This window comes from Egretta garzetta, unplaced genomic scaffold, assembly GCF_000687185.1.
Source record: "Egretta garzetta isolate BGI_Z169 unplaced genomic scaffold, ASM68718v1 scaffold27, whole genome shotgun sequence".
Taxonomy (NCBI): Eukaryota; Metazoa; Chordata; class Aves; order Pelecaniformes; family Ardeidae; genus Egretta; species Egretta garzetta.
In genome coordinates, this window is record NW_009260400.1 from 1,671,127 (window position 1) to 1,689,677 (window position 18,551).

General features: G+C 58.4%; 1 protein-coding gene across 1 annotated transcript in view; it reads right to left on the bottom strand.

The window, feature by feature from the left end:
- Positions 1-18,551, bottom strand: part of VAC14 (VAC14 component of PIKFYVE complex) — a 66,341-nt gene that overhangs the window by 1,299 nt on the left and 46,491 nt on the right. The window contains exons 15-18 of the mRNA XM_035898747.1: positions 4,641-4,815; positions 3,860-3,978; positions 2,909-2,988; positions 1,036-1,186 (exon numbers count right to left, since the gene is read on the bottom strand). Of these exons, the coding sequence (XP_035754640.1) occupies positions 1,036-1,186; positions 2,909-2,988; positions 3,860-3,978; positions 4,641-4,815 (525 nt within the window). The remainder of the gene's footprint in view (positions 1-1,035; positions 1,187-2,908; positions 2,989-3,859; positions 3,979-4,640; positions 4,816-18,551) is intronic.

The following is an 18,551-nucleotide window of genomic DNA, read 5'->3' on the forward strand; positions in this document are numbered from 1 at the left end:
AAAGCCCGTTGGGGGACATGGGGGAGCCCATGGGAGGATGGCAGGCAGCTCTCGAGGTCCTGACATCCCCCCGGGGAAGGGGGGGCAGCTGGGGCTGGTCTGTTACGAAAGCCGGCTTCGGTGTTTGAAGGAATGTAGGTCAGATTTAATCAGATGCTCACGCCGTCTGACAGCTCCGGTTGCTTGAAAAAACCCTGCTGCTGGGGCCAAGGGGGTGGGAAAAAAGGGGGAAAGGAAGCACATGCAGCTCACCTCCCCCCCAGTTAAAATCAGTGCCGGGTTGTGGGTACGCGCTCAGCGCCGGAGGCCATGAGGGATAAAAGCCAGCCCAGGGGAGCTGTTAAAAGCCAAGGAGTGATGGGGGCTTAATTCAGCAACCTGTCCAGCTTGGGAACTCCTCTTTTTTTGTTCCCAGGGCTTTGCGAAGACAGACCCAGCTTTAACATCAACCCTCCCTGCTCATTAGCCGAGGGTCGGAGAGCAAATCCCACCACTGGCATCTAATGAGCTGGGCGGGCAGCACCCCTGGGCTGGAGGGATTTTGGCAAGTCCCCCCCTTGAACACTGCAGCCCATGGCTCCCTGAAGGCCAAGGGGTGGGGATGGAGCAGCAAGCCCCAGGCGTGCAAGGGTGCCGGGGACCTTTTGGGTGCCGGGAAGGCTGGCCGGGCTGGGATGGGGGATGCTTTGGGAGCACCCCCTGGCCGCTGGCGTCTCTCTCTCTCTCCGTAAACCTCCTTCCCGGCTCTGCTCGTTTCCATAGCGACCCCACAAGTGAAATTTTCCATCCCTGATGCCAAATGCCTGTGGATGAGGCGCAGCCCTCCCAGGGTTACCAAATATAGACACAAAAAAACCCCTGAGCTAACACTCCCGGCCACAGGGCAAGGAGCAGCCCCGGCTGCAAAGGAGCCAGAGGGGAGCAAAAGAAGAGCACGGGGCCGAGCCCAGGATTGCGAGGATGCTCGGCCGCAGCAGAGGGATGACTGGTCCGGCCCCGATGCTGATGCCGGGCATCTGTCCCCACGGCACTTACGCGGTCTGCATGAGCTCGGGGTTGGGCACGCACTGCAGGCGGTGGGAGAGGAGCTGGAAGGCGCTGCTCTGGGGCAGCAGCATCAGCAGCCCATAGAGAGCCTTGATCAGGTAGGGGTTGTTCTTCACATCCAGCAGCTGCAGGCGGAGATCTGGAAGAGGAGAGGAAGAGGATGGGTAAAATGGCGGGTAAAATGCCTTTTGCTTTCCAGTCCCAATAGCAGGTTCCTCCCAACCCATCTGATGGTCCTGGTGAGGCTGCAAGCCTCTGCCAGGCGACCCGAAAGGCACCAGTGGCCTCTCCCCTTGCATTAGCTCATCCATCTTTGTGTCCCACACATGCCAGAAGCCCCTCCTTGCCAGAGCCCCCAGATGCCAGCTAGGAGAGGGGGCGAAGGCTCCCCAGTCTCCCATCCCTGCTGCCACTCACCCCTGAGCCTGTCCCTGCTGCCTGCCCGAGGACACATGCGCAACATAAGACTGCTCCTCAGCTTCTGCAGAATTAGCAGAAATACCATCCCCAAGGTGCTGCAGGTCAGGAGGGCCGGGTCACACCCTCCCGGGGGCTCTCGGGAGCGCAAGGGGTCCTCTCCGCTCAACCCTGACAGTTCCGTGTGCTGGGCCGTGGCGTTGCTCAGCGGAGGGGAAATCACCCTCCTGCTCCACCCCTCGTGGTGCTCAGGAGTAGAAGGGTCTTCAGGAGCCCTAAAAACAACCCAGGTCCCCCCTGGGGCAGCCCAGGGGATGGGGTGAGAGGTCCCGGCCCCAGAATCTCACTACCTGGTTGCCACCAGCACTGCTGGTGTCTCCCCGTGAAGAGACCCACACCTAGGGACGCTGCTCAATGAGGGGGGGACCACATCTGTCCCCCCCCCACCCCCAAGACTTGGAGATTAAGGTAAGCAGGATGGGGAACCCTCAAGGAATCATTCCCACCTCGCATGGTGGGAACAAAAGTCATCCTCGGGATGAAGCCCAGGGCATCAGGGGAGGAAGTGTGGCTGAGGGCCAGCCCGCATCTCCATTGCCTGGCTCCTCTAACCCTCTTCCCTCAAATAGTCCCCCAAATATTCCCCCAAGGAGCCCTGGACCTATACAGTCCCCTCCCAAAGTCCTTTCGGGGTCATTTCTCAATGCCCAGAAGGAGCCCAGGGGCGGCCGAATACCATCACAAGAACCCCTCTCCTCCCCTGTGGCCATGGGTCACCCCACCATGTCCCCCACTCCCCATCCCAGCTCCCACTGCCATGTCCCTGAGCAGCCCATTGGGTCCTGGCTGCATTACCCAGCAGGGGGAACACATTCCTGGGGCTGGGGGGCCAGATCTGGAGAGAGAAGCAGCTCTATTTTTTTTAGGGCTTATTCTTCCTTTTCCAGAAAAAAAAACCCCACCTTTTTTTCTTACTAAGGGTCCCAGCAGCGCCTGCAACACCAGCCTGCATCTCCAGGGGTGGCACACGTGGCGCATAGAATTGTTTGGGTTGGAAAAGCCCTTTAAGATCACCAAGCCCAACCGTTCCCCTAACCCTGCCATCCCACCACCAAAGCTCCCCCCAGCCGACACCCTACCCGTGTCCCCCTGGAGATGCTCAGTGTGGTCCAGGACACCCCCCATCCTTCTTCCCCCATCCCTTTGTTTGGTGCCAGCTCTGCTCGCTCCCTTAACCTATATCTGGGGGGGAGAGCGGCCCCCCTCCCCATGCTGCCAGTGCGCCTGTTCCTGGCGGGCAGCTCCAGCACTGGGCAAACCTCCCGGCAAGAAGTCTCATAACTTCTGCTCTATTTATTCGTGCGGCGGCTGCCGCTCATGACGGTGGAGCGGCGAGGGGAAGCACTGCGCGCCGCCCCTTCCCCACGCGGGATTTCCTCCTTACATGTGAATATGGGGCACTCAATGAGCTGCACCAGCTTGTCCACCTCGGTGAGGAAATCCACGGTGACCTCCAGATCCCCGCTGGATGTAGCCATTAAGGATGTTGCCTCGGAAAAGGGTGGCCCGGTGGCAGCAGCAGATGGCTCGCCCAGCTGATGCCCGGTGTGGACCGCCACGCTGCCAATCCCTCCCTGCACCCGCAGCTCTGGCGGGAAGCGAGCAGGCAGGGGACAGGCAGGGCTTGCAGGCAAGCAGGGCTGAAAGGTCTGCAGGGTGGCCAAGGGACGATGGAAGGAAGCAGGCAGGGATGGGGGAAAAGGCAGGATGCCCAAAAAGCTGGCAGCTCACCTAGCCAGAGGGCAGGCAGGAAGATGGTGCAAGGGAGGACGCTTGCTTTTACCCCCCTGGCCCGCGGGGGATGGCACGGAGGTAATGCTGAGCGCTCCCGTCCCCCAGGAGGAACGCCAGCACACACCAGGAGTGGAACCCGAGCACATTATTAAGCTTCTTCATATGGAAAACTACTCAGGAAGGCTTGGGGTTTGCCAGCACATGAAAATCATCATTCTGCTCCAGGCAGACGGTGAGCTCACTGGGAACTGCACCGCGCCAGGCGCTGCCTGTTCCTCATGGGGCCAGGAGGCTGAAGCTTTCATCTTCCTGGGAGGAAGAGGATACTGGGGAGCCTCCCCTCCCGGGCAGGGGAAGGTCAGGGCTCAGCCAGCGCATGCTATCCTCTTTCTATGCTGCAAAAAATAAGGACCATGCAAGGAGAAGGGAGCTGGCGCGCGCCCAGCACAGGCTGCTCTGCCCTCTCGTCACAGGGACACTGACCCGGTAATGATGGGCTGCAGGCAGGAGGCTGGGCTGGCCCGCGGGGTGACGTTGGTGGCCACAGAGGGAGCAGGGGCCAGCCTGGGCACCAGCCTCACAGAAAACCCCCAAAGGATACAATTTCTGGATGAGGTCATAGGCATGCTTGTAGTTCTGGGTGAGGAAGCAGAGGGACACAGTTGTCACGGGGTTGTGACACCAGGACCGGTACAGGCAGCAGAAGAGGTTACGGCTTTCCTGGGGAAAGAGGGAGCAATTGGGGTTGCAGGAGCAAGGACGTGGCACGGAGAGCCCCAGGTCCCCAACAGCAACCCACCAGGCTGGCAAGTGCCACCGAGACACGAAGGGACATTTCTGGACCCACCAAGTCCACCTGGCACTGGCACGAGCCCACCAGCCTTGCGAGATGGAGACCAGGCGGGTTTTGGGGTGGCAGCCCGATGGGGTGGCCCTCAGGGGTGCTGCATCCACTGCAGGACGAGGGGCTGGAGGACAGTGGTTGTCCCACCCAAGGGGACACCACAGCATCGCTGGCCTTCAGCATGAGGAGGAGGAGAAGACAGGGGATGGCACTGGCGCTGGTGGCAGCTGCTTGGCAAACCCTGTGGGTGTGTTTCAGGCAGGGACAGCTGAGGGACTGGGGGCTCTGTTCCTGCTGTCACCTGTCCCCTGGACTGTGCTGGGGCGGAGGGAGGGAAGTGGCAGCTGCTCGGGGGGCCCGATCCCATCCCGAGGGAGAAAAGCAAGAGTTGGGCACATCCTCCACACGCCCCTGAAGAGAGGAGGAACGAAGAGGCCACCCCAGGTGCCCCAGCTCCAGCCCTGGGACCTGCCAGGCAGGGACTGAGCAGCAAGACACCTCCCCAGGTGTCCCCCCATCAGCTGAGCCTGCTCCATACCGGGGTCTTCAGGTCCTTCAGTTGGTTCCTCAGCTGGAAGAGCTCGGAGGACGTCAGTAGGATGGTGTTCAGGGTGTGGACCATGGTAGAGGCGAACTTGAGGTCCTCTTCCCGAAGCAGTATGTCTGCCATGGAGTGGAAGATGTTTTCTGCATTCAGAAGTAGACAGAGCTGCCTGTGTATGGCAAGGGAGAGGAACCAGGGGGAAAGGATGGTTAACAAGCGCAGCCAAGACCCCGACCCAAGCCTGCACATCACCCCCTTCCTCTAGAAAGGACTGGGGATGACAGACACGGGCACACCAGGGGCTGGGCGAGCACGGTGGCACCAGAGCGGAGCCAGTGCAGGGTAACACCAGGCTCTGCTTTTGGAGGGTGCAGCTACTGACACCAGGGCAAGGCCAAAACCAAGAGCTGGGCTAAGACACGTCCCTGGTTGTGCTGTTCTGGGGCCTCACTGGCACCCACCACTGTGGCTTGTTGCCACCTCAAGCGTCCCAGTGACCTCCTTTGAGATGCTCCAGCATCGCTTTCCACCCTGACAACCACAGGGAGGGTGCAGCAGCGTGGTTACAGATGGCATGTGATGGCCCAGTTAGACCAGTATCCCTCTGACACCAGGCAACTGGTGGGGAGCGAGCGTGACCACCATGACAAACCGCTCCCTCCCGGCGCTGTGCAACCCGGGAGTCCGGAGCCAGAGGCTGCCTTTCCCTCTACAGCCTCCCTTTTTCCCAGTAACCTGCCCCATTGCTCTTTCAACTCCTCCATGCTCTGGCTCCCATAAGATCTGGTGCCGAGAGGCTCTGGAGCTCTGGCTGGTGAAGCTGGAAGATGCCTTGGCTCCGCCGGACACCCTGCCAGCAGCACTCTCCCCAAAACATGGCATAGCTGGCACCGTGGCCCACGCCGATCCGCCTGGGGGTCAGAGGAGGAATGTCCTGCTTAACAAACCTTGAGGCATTCCCAAGGTTTTCAGCAATTTAGAACAGAAACCAAAAACGAATTTTATTTTTTCTTTTTTTCCCCTGCATTTGTTTGGATTTGGGGATTTCCTGTTTTTCTCCAGGCTGCTGCCTTCTTGGGCGTTTGTCTGAGGACACCTGAAATGCTGCCCAGTGCCAGCTCAGTGCTCCAGTCCCTGCATCAGGGAGACCCAGGGGAGCCCACCCGGCTTCTCCTGAAACTGGGATGCTCCCTGGGTCCCCACATCTTCCCCCACGGGCTGATGGGGAACCTCGGCACTGAGGGAGATGCTGGTACCCCCCAGAGCATTGCTGCTTTCCCTGAACGCCTACTGAGCACTGCTCCCCACTAGATAATCTCAGTTGGCAATCAAATCCCCCTGCAGGGCAATCAAATCCCCCCCAGAGGCATCTTAGAAGGGTCAAGGAGGCAAAACACAGGGCCCCGCTTTGGCGGCTGGGTGGGAGGCATTCGCTAACTGTTGGGCAGGTCTCCGTTTGGCTGGGAGGTGGGAGGCACACCTGAACGCCCCTGGCATCACATTTTCACCTCCTGGGGTGAGGAAGAGGAAGGAAGCAAGTTTCCAGCTCCCGTCCCTATGGGGGAGTACCGGTGGAAGACCATACAGCTACAGGAAGACACCCAAGACCATACCCTGGTGTTTTAGAGACGTGGGAGGTGGACAAGGAATGAAGAAATGGATTTTCCCTCCCAAGATGTGGAGGAAGAAACCCCCCACCACCTTCCTCCCAATTCTGCCAAGCAACCCAATCCCCTCCTCGCCGGGCCCCGGCTCCTCCTCTCCATCGGCAGCTCCTGCATCCCGCGTGGCCGCTGCCGGACAATGAGATGCTCTGTGCGGGCTTTTACGTAACCCAACCCGGCGATCGCCCTGGACCCCGTTAAAATGGAGCGGGCCGTGATAAATAAGCTCATTTATCCCAATTATTCTTACATAACTGGCTGCATTCATGGGGATGAAAACGTTTCCCCGATTTCTCACTGCTTGGATGAGGGCTGGCTGGAGGAGGGAAGGCGATGGGAAAGCGAAGCATCGAGGGAGGGAAGGGGAAGGCAGAGGCTTTTAGTCCAGTCTGATGGAGCCAAAAGCAAATCAATAGCTCAGCATTGCAGGCAGGATTCGGTCATTGCCGGCTGCGGAAAAGCAAGCCCAGCCTGGGCAGGAGCAAGCCCAGCCTGGGCAGGTCCAAGCCCAGCCTAGGAGTGAGCTGGCCCCATCCTACCCTAATTGGGGATAACTGGATGCCCCGTCCTTGCCCAGCTTCCTCCAGCAGGCGTGCTGGAGCGGGCGCCGGGCACGCGGACCATGATTTACCGTGCCCAAAGAGGGGACAGGTCCTCCAGGGAGAAACACTGGGATAGTTTTACCCCCAATTGCAAAGCGCCTGGTGTGCCGGTACAGCTGGGGTCCAGCTCTTCCACACTGCTGCTGGCTGCTCGGGGCCGGTGTTTTGCACCTTCCAGGCAGAATGGCTACAAAAAGAGCTCAAACAAGCTCAGCCAAAACAAAACCTGTGCTGGCGGGTGTCGTGGGCAATTCAGCAACCTCTGGAGCTGCCCTCATCCACCCACGGCAAGGATGCTGGTCGGGTCCCCCCCTCCGATGCTCCGCTGTGGAAAAGGAGGGCTCTGGCTTTCCATAAATAGGAGCTCTGACAGTTGGCTGGCTAACGCTGCGCTCCCAGCGAGCGGGGGGCTGAATGCGAGCCGCTTTCTAATTTCAGGCCTGGTTTTGATTAGTGTGGAAAGGCTTGGGTTGGTTCCCCCTCCTTTCGGTGGCACTGGGAAACTGGAAGCCGTCAAGAGTGTTAAAGGAGCAGCCGAGCAGAGTCCGTCCCCCCAAGCAGAAGCCGTGTCACCTCCCCGGGGATGCTGTCCCACCCGGGTACCCTACCCTCCAGCTACCCCCAGGCAGAGGCTGTCTGGGAACCACCAGCAGAATGAGTTTGCCAGTGCTCAGCAGCCTCCCCCAGTGCAGCCAGAGACTCAAACTCCTGCCCTGAAGCTCCTGGGTTGGCAGATCCCAAAAATGGCCCCCAAAGGAGAGGACAACTGGCTGACCGTGCAGCTGCCAGCCTCTGTGACAGCAGCCAGCAGCTGAGCCCGACTGCCAGCGCTGGGCGGCTGCCGGTGGGATGGGAGGGGTCCCCCAGAGCCAAGCCCCCCAGAGGCTTCAATGGCATGAGGGGAACGCGAGGCTGGCTGGGAGGAGGCAGGGGACAGGGCCATGCGGGGGACAGGAGGCTCCGAACTCAGCAGGCAGCAGCTGAGGTGCCAGAGGGGCGGCTGCGGACAGGGACGGGGCAGAGGGGATGGCGAGTGGGAGCCATACCCCCGATCCGTACAGCCCAGATGTATACACCCCAGATACACACATATATATCTCCCCAGATATATACACCCCAGATACACACATCCCATAAATATGTATAGATAAGACTTAAAACCCCGGTTACTGGGGCTGGCTGCAGCTCACCCATCCCCCTGCCTGTCCACGCTATGATGCTGGCGATGGGAAGGAGCTGCCTGATCTCCCCTGAAGCATCCTCCCAGTGCGATGCCTCTCCCCAGGGCTCTCCCTGCATCCCCGTGGGTGACACGTGCACCCCCTTGCCTGTCCCCGTGCCCACAGGGACCCAGCGAGCCCCTGAGGACCTCCCGGCGTGGGAGAGGAGGGGAAGAAGCAGCGTCCCTGGGGAGGCAGCAGCCGCAGAGCATCACTGCACTGCATCGCCGAGACGTTCGGCAGCCGTCAGCGCAGGCACATGGCAGTGATAATGAAGTGCAGTATTTAGGCCATTAAAATGTAACTCCTTAAATTAAAAGGGTTATTTCAAGCCTCTCCGACAGAGCCAAGGAATGCGGCTGTGGGCAGATGGGAGGCAGCGCCTGCCTGTGGTGTGGCAACGGGGGATCCCCCCATTGCCTTGGATGGGGCCAAGCCAAGGTGGGGATCCCAAAGGGTCACCTCCAGCCCCTGCTGTGGGGACAGGACCCTGCCTTTCCCTCAGCCTAAAGAACCCCTCAGCATGCCGATGCTGACCCAGGGAAGAGCCAAGGAGGTCACCACCAGCTTTGCATCGCCAAAAAACCCTGGGCTCCCTAACCTGCACCCCAGAAAGCACCACAGCCCCCACCCTGCGCCACCAGCACGTCAACCGCAACGAATTCCCATCACGCTAATGATTGGTGGGGTGGGATGGGGTGGCCTTCTAGGGGGACAAGCCGAAAGTCCCAGGGCAGGGAGCTGCTGTGGGGCCGCATGTGACAGAGCCCAGGGGATGTCGGAGCGATGGGGCAGCTTCAGAGCCACATCTCCAATTAAGGGCAAGCCCCGGCATCCTTCCCAGCCCTCTTGCTTTGACAGCACGATGCCTGGAAACCCGGCTAATCTAAACATCATCGGTTCAGGGAGCTGTTGGAGCTCCCACCCCGCCTGCTCGCCCTTTTAACTGCTTCAGCCCCATCCCCTGCCCAGAGTCCCCAGGCAGGAATGGTGCAGCAAAGGGTTGGGCAGCCCAATGCTTGCTTGAAAGGGGTGAAAGTCTGGTTTTCTGTAAAATTAAAGAAAAAAAAAGATGAAATCCAGCCCCCCTGTGGATGAAGACACCGTCTCCTCCACTGGGACCTGCAGGGAGCCTGGGAGGGGAGTGCTGCTGGCTCCCTCCCATTGCCCAGCCATGCTGAGCATTGTCCCGCTGCGTTCAATTAAGCAGGTGCTTCTTCATTAAGCACCAGTGATTCGCTTTATTAGCTGCGGGCAGACATGGGGCCCCGGCAGGGAGAAGATCTTGCCTCGTTCCACTTCCAGCAACTGGGACAGAGCTGGAGCTGGGGAAGGAGCCAGCCGAGGTTGGGGGGAGCGATGCTCCGGGGGGCTCTGCCCCACGTTTCAGTGCCTCTGCCATTGGCCGCCATCCTTCCTCCCCACCCTCCTCTTCCTTCCCCTCTCCTCCCCAAGGTTTTCCGCCACCCTTCCTCCCCACGAGATGCCCTGGCTCGACACACCTGCCTGGGGGACCTGCAGCCCTTGACATGCCCATCCCAGTCCGCCCCTGAAATCTTCCTGCCAGGAAAAGCAGCATCCCCAGCCTGGCCCAGCAGCTGGGATCCTTTAGGAATTTGCAGAGGAAGCACAGATAAAATTAGGAAGGAGGGAAGAGGGAGGAGAGAGTGGGGAAGGAAGGACGGTGCTGTTCCCCCTGTTCTTCCCCACCATAGCGGCGAAGAAAATCCCAATCCTCCATTTTTCTCGCCCCCTTTGCTGAATCCGGGCTCCGGAGCGTGCTCCTCGGGGCAAGGGAAACCATAGCAACGCCGGCAGCTCCCACTTTCAAAATCCATTTTACATAAGGGATTGTGAAGGGTTTGGGAATTTTAGGAGCAGTGTGGCTCCTTCCGTGGGAGGCAGGCCTGGGGAGGGGGACCCTCTGCCTGCTCCATCACCTCTCTCCCAGCCACCCATTTCCATCTCAAAGCAAGCCTCCACCGGCACATTTCCCTAATGAGCTCGGATCCTTGTCAAGACACAGAGAGGACCTGGTGGGGTCTGTCTCCTGGGGACGGGCTTGCAGGCACCGAGACGGAGCAAGGTAGCTGGCAGAGCATCAGCATCTGCTGGAGGTGGGAAGCCGTGAAGTACAACCCGGCCAAGGAGAGCCCAGGACAGCATGGACAAGTCCAGGTCTGGAGCCGGGAGCAGTAATGTCTTGCCCTGGGTAAGCAAAGAGCCTGCTCGAGCCAGGAGGGCAACGTGGGCAAAAGCAGGACTCGCACCTCCTTCTTCATGCGGCTTTCAGACTCTTCTTCATGTTCAGGTCCTGCTCTTTGAGATGTCAGGTCAACCAGGAACGGGAGCATCGGATCAAAGGGAGCCCAGCAGCGGGAAGGGTGAGGGCATTTGGGGAAGACCTCGTTTAATGGGTGACAAAGCCTGAACTTTCTTTTCAACCTCACCAGCCCCAGTTTCTCATGATGGTTATTGAGTTCCCCCGGGGAACTTGGTGAAAGCTGTGGACCAGAGATGCGCAGATCCCGGGAGGAGACATGCGGACCTCAAGAAGGCGGAGAGAAGCCCTGCGATGCCTTTGCTTGAAAAGGGAAAGGTGCAGAGTGTTTCACTGCAAACAAGAAAACCCTCCCACGGAGCGTCTGCTCGGCAGAAGCCGTCAGCGTGACAACTGCTGAAGGAGCCGTGGTGCCAGCTTGATGCTGGGCTGGGCCCGTCTCCTCCATAACATGCTCCCCAGGGACACCCAGCGGCCTCAGAGCAATCAGGGGGATCCCTGAGAGGAGCACGGTGCTGCTGTAAGGGCTCATCTCTGCTCCCCTCTGCAACCCAGAGCCCCTTTCTGTAGATGGGACAAGCAATGTCAACCAGGGGAAAGCCAGCAAGCTCCTTGTAGCCAACCCTGCTGGGCTTTGGGAGACAGCAGCCAGGGCAAAAAGCCAGCTTGGGGACAAGCCACCCATGCATGGGGACTTCCCAAGAAGTTCTTCCCACTGGATGGAAAATTTGGGACTACCAAGTTGAAACCCAGGGGTCTCTACACAAGTCTGGTGAGCTCAGGGAAACCAAACCGCTTGCCAGGCTTGGTTGTAACAGCCAGGAAATACTCACAGGATGGAGAAAGATGATGAATCCAAGGGTATGATTGCACAATCCCAATTTCCCAGGGAAAGCAGCCCAAATCCAGCTGCCCTGAACACTCTCTTCTCGGAGCCACTTGCTGCCCCAAGGACAGCTTGGCGATGCTGTGCTGGGCGCAGATGATGTGCTGGTGGTTTGAGAACTGCCACAGACATGGGCAGTTTTATGCTGAAACCTTCTTCCCTTCAGCTGGTGAAATGGCATCTCAGTCCTGCAGAGCCTCAGCCCTCGGCTTCTGCTCCTCACGATGCTCCCCTTGGACACCGGGACCACTGGGAGGTCCCTGTCCTGGCTGGCAGGGTGGCTTTCCCGCTGCCCACCCACCTACCAAAGCTGTGAGTCACCTCCTGGGCATGTCCACTGTGGCTCACGATGAACCCAGCCTTGTCCCCACCCCGGACTTCAGCTGCCTGGAAAACCGCATCCTTCGAAGAAGTCACCTTCAGTTTATAAAGCAGATATCCAACACATCTGGGCACTTGTAAGGTCAGTGAAATACCCACAGCTCCACACCAAACAGGAGGGGGACACAGGACTGTACCGAGGAGATGGATGAGTTTCTTCTGAAGTTTCTTCAAACCTCTTCTTCAGTTTCTTCTTGATCATCTTCAGCACAGAAGATGATTGACCGCTAATATCCCCTGGGATGGGCAAAGAGCTAAAAGATAACTAAACCTGGAAACTTAATGGTCTGCTCAGCCCCAGGCGTTGTCCAAGTCTTATGCCTAACACAGATGAATGTGACAACTCCTCCAAGGGAAGCCGGCATCCAGCACCAGCCTCCAGCTGCCCAAGTCAGTGTGTCCCAGGAGATTCCTTGAGGAAACCTTACAGTGTCCCATGGATAAAGCCATCCTGCCTGTGAGCATGCAGTCTTGAAGCACCTGCAAAGCTTGCAAGATGCTGTAGGAATGTCTGAGCATCTACAGGAGGCTCACCCAGAAAACAGGGAGCTTTTCGCCTTCGAATCCTCCAGGAAAGGAAAAAAATAGAACCCCTGAGGCATCTCTTCTCCAACTTTTAAACCTGCCGATGACTCAACAGCAGAATGGACAGCAAACGCAAGTCTCGCCCTGGACTCTTGGGCCTTCAGACCCCAGGCAGGAGGCAGCAGCAATGCAGCACGTGCCTGGCAGGGCTGGGACCCTGCCTCCACCACCACCCTGCAAGGGCAGAAACCCTGGCTCCAGCCCACCTCCCCACAGCCCAGCCCTCCAGAGCCTGACCCCAGAGGGGAACCTGCACCGGGCAGCGATGTTTTCAGGCAAGCATCCCCTATTTTGGAGAGGAGGAAGGGTGGGGGCTGGCTGGGGAAGGGGGAAAACGCATGAAGCAGCAGTAGATCCTTCCTTTGAGACGTACGCTTCCCTTTCAGGCTGACAGCTGTGGCCTAATTTTCAAGAAAACTGACAAGCGCCTTATTTCTCCCCCTATAATTTCTCTTCGCTGCAAATAAAATAGGTTAAAGGAGCGGGCACAAAGCTGTGACAAGAGGAGCTGGGAGAGGCTGATCCGTCTCGGGGCGTGCACAGCTTGCAGAGAGGCGGGAGCCATGGTCCCTGAGCTCAACCTTTCCCTTCCTTCCCCATCGCTTTGCTTTAAGATGAAGAAATAAAAGTGCTTTTCCTCCTAAAACTGGCTCAGGAGCAGGTCCTAGAGGTGGATGAGCCTTTGCAGCCTCCCTGTAGGGAAGGCAAATTTGGGGAAAGATGGTCCCACTGGGTGTCCCTAGACCTCTGAAAGTGGAAGGACCGGTTGGGGGGTGGAGTATGGCAGGGAGACACCACGTGTTTGAGGGTGAAGCTTTCTGGAAGGAAAGAAAATTGGGACTGGGAGGGGGTGGCAGTGTCCCACAGGCGGCTCAGCTCAGGGACAAGCATACCCCAGGGTGGGAGGGGAAGCTGCTTCATCTCTTCCACCAACATTTCAGCCCACGTGTTTGAGGGTGAAGCTTTCTGGAAGGAAAGAAAATTGGGACTGGGAGGGGGTGGCAGTGTCCCACAGGCGGCTCAGCTCAGGGACAAGCATACCCCAGGGTGGGAGGCGAAGCTGCCTCATCTCCTCCACCAACATTTCAGCTCGGACCTGCCGCTGACTTTTCCCTCACTCCGCTTGAGCAAACTGGCTGCATTTCGCTCACCCGGCTCCAATCCAGACGCCGATGCACCCAAGGCAATGCTAATCCTTGTGTGACTTTGGGGAGACGGGACAGAAGGAGCAGGAGGAGTGGGGACACTCGAGCACATCCCAGAGCTCAGGGAAGGAGGCCCCTGCGAGTAACTCGGCGAGCCCGGCTGCACTCTGAACACAGAAGAGTGCCAGCTAAAAAAATACCCCCAGTTATGCTGTGGTTTAGGTGTCTCAGATGTTATTTTGGCTTTACTGCTAGGCTTGCCTCCATGCCTGACGCCTCTCGCTGCCTTTCGTGGGGTGGATCCTGACGCTTGCCCTGCCTTCGGAGCCAGGATCCCCCAAGGGATCCCAAGGGGGGATGTAGCCTGAGGAGCCAGGATCCCTGGAGGGATCCCAAGGTGGGATGCAGCCTTTGGAGCTGGGATCCCCCTAATCCTCCAAGGGCCACAGGTGTGCGAGAGGAGGGCAGCTGGATGCTCCCTGCAACGCCAGCACCCTAAGAGCACCCAATGCGACAAGGGGACCTGCTCCAGGTGCAGCTGAGCACCGAGAGCGGCTCACGCACTGAAGGGAAGGAGCACCAAAGGGAAGGAGCTCTGACCAGGGTGGCTTTTGCACAGCTCCGTGCTTTCAGTGGGGAGTTGAAAATGTCCCATCCCGGGAGCAGAGAGCCTGGCTGGACCTGTCAATGGGAGCTATGGAGCCTGCAGCTGGGGTGAGCGCTTCCCGGGGCAGCATCCAGCCTTGATGGGAATCTGCTTTTGATGGGAACCTGCGGCAAAGCGTGACTGTGGGAAGTGCCGGAGCATCCTTGCTGGCCTGTCGGTTGTGCCTGCAAATCAGTGGGCGGCGCATGAGGAGGGGGGGCTGCACGCCCGTCGCCAGTGGAGAGCAATGGGCTGCGAGATGCTTGAAAGCAGCCAGGAATGGAAAAATCCCTTGATGAAAGCAGCAGGAGGCAAAACACTCAGCCCTGCCTTGAGTTTTTTAACTGAGCGTGCCCTGTGCCTTGGGGATAATGCTGGACAAGATCCCCTGTAAGAGACGGGGGGAAAAATGCTGTTACTCAGCCTCTCCCAGACCCCCTGTCCTGGCTTTTGCCTCCATGGAGATGGATAAACTGAGATGTCACATTTGCAGAGTAAGAGAAGGGAACACCACCAGAACCCCCAAGCCCTGACTGATAGGATCAGACGGGTTAATTTAGCAGCTAACGGCCAAAACCAGCCCCCTCGCCTGCACCGACTGTGACCTCCCCATGACGAGGGTCCTCACCCCATCAGCTGGGCAAGGAAAATTTGGGAGACACCGTGGAAGCTGCTCGTGCTGAAGCCCTGCTCTGGGGAAGGCGATGGTTAGCAAGCACGGGAGCTGCTCCTCTCCCCGCTGCCCAGCCCACCTTTTCCCAGCTCCCCCCTTCCCCAGCCTGCTTTCCTAGCCCCGGTGACGCGCTCCTGCTGGGATTCCAAGGAAAGTGCTGGGATGAAGCAAATATCCTCCTCTGGGGACCTGCCCTTTGAAGGAACCTGGCCATTTTGGGAGGATTTTCCTCCCCTACGCACACTTCCCCTTCCTCCCCTCCACCCTCTCGCTGACCCGAATTAGTCCCAGCCCACTCCGGTGCTGCTGCTCACATGTGGTTCCCATTTTTCTACAGGAAAACCCATCAGATCCTTCCAGGCAGCTCTTGAGTATGGCTGGTCCCGGAGCAGCTTCGGCGGGTAGGACAGCAAGGTCATTCCTAGGGGCTGGTCCCCCACTCCGGCTCCTCCAGCCCCCACGGCTCCATGGAGGCATCTCCCCTCCTCCCCTGGGGGGTCCAGCCCCAGGAGGCAGAGCAACCAGGCTTCTTCATTGCCAAGCTCACACCAGTGATGGCTTCCAGAGTGTTGTGACCCTAGATCCAACCTCTAACCTGGGGGAAACTGGGTTCCCCCCTCCACCTCCAACCTCCAGCTCCCACTCCATGGGGCTGTGGAGGGTATTGGAGAGCCCAGCAGGATGCCCGAAAGCCTCAGTGAATTAAAACCTCATTAAGAGCCCATTGCATAATGTAAAATGGGCAATTTGAGAGCTGAGGCTTTTCAGAGGTATGGTGGGGGTTGCCAGCTCCTACCCCAAATTCACATCAAAGCCTGAGAGGAGCTCATGTCTGGCTGGGGCAGCGGGTGATGCATAAAAGCAGAGCCTGGGTGTCCCCACGCCACGAAAACACCACCCTAGGTCTCTGGCCACGGGGTTTCCCATGGCTGGCTGCAGGCAGAGCTGGGGAGAGGGGATTTTGGGGAGCGGGGATGTTTGAGGAGCAGGTAGGGGTTAAAGGAAGGCGCAGAGGAATGAGCCCAGAGATGAGCAAGGAGAAGCCTGCAGAGCTCGGTGCAGAGCCGGGGATGCTCACTGTCCTGCTCCATCACTCCGTGCCCGGCTGGGGGCTTGGATGGGAGGGAGCCCCACTTTCTGCTTTGCAAACAGGCGGAAAAAAATTAAAAAAAAGTTAAAAAGCTTTCTCTGGTTCCTCCTTCCTGCAAGGCACGAGTGGGGGGTGGAAGGCGCAGAGTTCATGAAAGCAGAAGGGCAGGCGGCCAGCGAGCATCCTGGCAGGCAGAGCAGTGTATTTTCGCAGGCTCGCTGCCTCCTGACACAGAAGCTTCCCTTGTAGCGCTCACAGCTGTTTGGATTTTACCCGAGTTCATATCACAGTTTACCAAAGGGGATGCATTTTTTTTTCTTCCTTTTTTTTTTTTTTTTCCACTTTGCTGAGTACAAGCCGAACGGTTCCCGCGAAAACAAGCGCAGTTTTTGTTTTGCAGTGCAGCGGGATGGAGGGTGGGGGAGAGGAAGAGGCAGCGCGCGCTCCCCCCCGGCCCCAAATCACTTGCTGGTGGAGGGGTTTTTGGGGTACAGGCTTGGCGCTGGGAGCTGGAGGGGGCATGGTGGCATCAGCCCTCCCAAAGGAAGGAGGAGCAGAAGGGGATCCCGCATCCCAGCCCTGGGAGCATCCAGCTCCCCAGGAGGTAATTGAGATGTTTGGCCAAGCAAACCTCGTGTCCAGGGGAGCCTGAGAACATCCAGGCCTGGGAGCAGAGGATTTCAGATAGCCCCAGCTCTTGAGCATCGCTCGGCAACGGGATGGTGGTGGGCTAGGAGGTGGGACAGTGAAGCAGGAGGAAAGGGTGAGGTTAAGCATGGGGTGGGGGGCCCAGGATGGGGCCAGGGGACAGTGAATCACTGCAGGATCCTGGGGCTTCGGCATCCCCTTACCACCAAAGCTTCCTACAGGATCCCCAGCGTATCCCTCATTAGCTGCATCTCTCGTTATCTGAGCCCGTGGCGAAACCCCCATCCCACTCCCTCCCCAGGCCGCCCCGCCCTTCCCTTCCCTTCCCTAATGGAGAGCATGGCCCTGGAAATGCTAGGCAGGCCAAGCAAAAAGCAATTTAGCATGCTCCTCACCACCTGCCTGCCAAGAGCATTGGATGTCTGTGCTCCGCAGGACACGCCGGCCCTCCGCTCCCCCCGCTCTCCAATCCCCTGTCCTGGTTAGAAGGTTCAAACCCACTTTTCTCCACCAAAACAGGGGGAAATAAAGCAAGAGGTGTCGCATGGTCAGCCCCAGCCTCTCTTACAGGTAGGAAAGTCCCCTCACTGCCCAAAAAGAGGGGACTGGCCCCCCTATCTCCACGTTGAGGGCATCACCATAACGCCCTTCGTGCACCCAAGGTTCCGTGCTGGTGTTTGTCCCCAGCATTGCCTGTTTCACCATCCAGCGCCCCACTGGCCTCATCCCAGAAGGACTTTGAGATGTCAAGGAAAATGCAGGATTTCCAGCCAGGTGAACTTTTCCTATCTGCAGGAGCCATAAACCTGCTCCCATCATGAGACCTGATATTTTCCAGCTTCCCAGCTAATGCCATAAATTGGCCGAATCATCTCATGTGCTCTAGCCTATGTCTTCTAGAACGGACGGAGAACCAGCCAACCCTCCTGGTCACTCCCAACGGGCTTCAAGAATCCTCCAAAAAGCCAAGGACCACCCCCGACCAAACGGCCAAGCCCCACTGCATGCATTGCATGGGATGCGGCTTAAAAGTCACCTCAGGGTCCCTTCCACGCAGCTTAACCTCAGAAAAGGTCCCGTGAGATGGTGCTCGGCCGCAGGGAGTTTTATTTAACGGCTCTATAAAACAAGCCGAGACAACCCCTCTGCACAGGCCCCTGCCCGGGGAGCAAAGCACTGATGCAGGCGTCCTCTCGCACCCCAGGGTGCCACTGCTGAGTGAGAAAATGGCCTCTATTGGCTTAAAAAATTAAGCCCCACACTTCAAAGCATCTGCAGACGACGCGCATGGGGATGCCTCCAGCCACTCGAGCACACCTTGTAGCCTGGAGGGTTCATTTGCCATCCTGACAAGTTGCAGCAGCCATGAATGCCTGAGCTGCTCCATCTCTGGCTGCTTTGGTGCTAGGCTCGGCTTAGAGAGCTAAACCGGCTCCCAGAGCTCAGACAGACCCCTGGGACAGCACGGGGGCTGCACAACCGGCCCTGGGGAGTGACAAGGGGGGAGAACTTGGCTCCTTTAAGCACTACAAGCTGCTAGGGTAGCTAGCCCTATCCTCAAACTGTGCTCTGAGCAGCAGCACTGATGTCCACGGGGTAGGGCTTAGCCTTTCGCTTAATCCCCTCATCCTATAGCGCTGGTATCAACAAGCAAGCATTAAATCCAGTCTGTAAACCTCGGTGCGGGCTGAAACGCTCGGTGCCGCCCCGCTGCCTGCCTCCTGACCAGCTGAGCAGCTTTCCCCTCCACAGGGTCCTTGCCCGGAGGATGGCTGTGCTGCTCCAAGGAGCCATGTGATGCTTTGGAAGCTCCTCCACATTTTTCTGCTGCTCCAAGCCATCGTCGGGAGGCCAGCAGCTGAATGTGAATATTTGCTTCTTGCTTAAGGGCTCTGTTGAGTCCAGGTCGGCCATGTGCCAGCTAGGGCAGATAGCTCCCAATTAGCGAGAAGGCTGGAAGGTCTCGGGTCTGCTCATCAAGGCAAGAGGTAACACTGAGAGCCACCTTTGAGCCCAAACTCGAAAGGAGAAGGCAGCCCTTTGAATTCTGAGTTTTGAAGGCGGAATAACTTCACTGTCTTTCA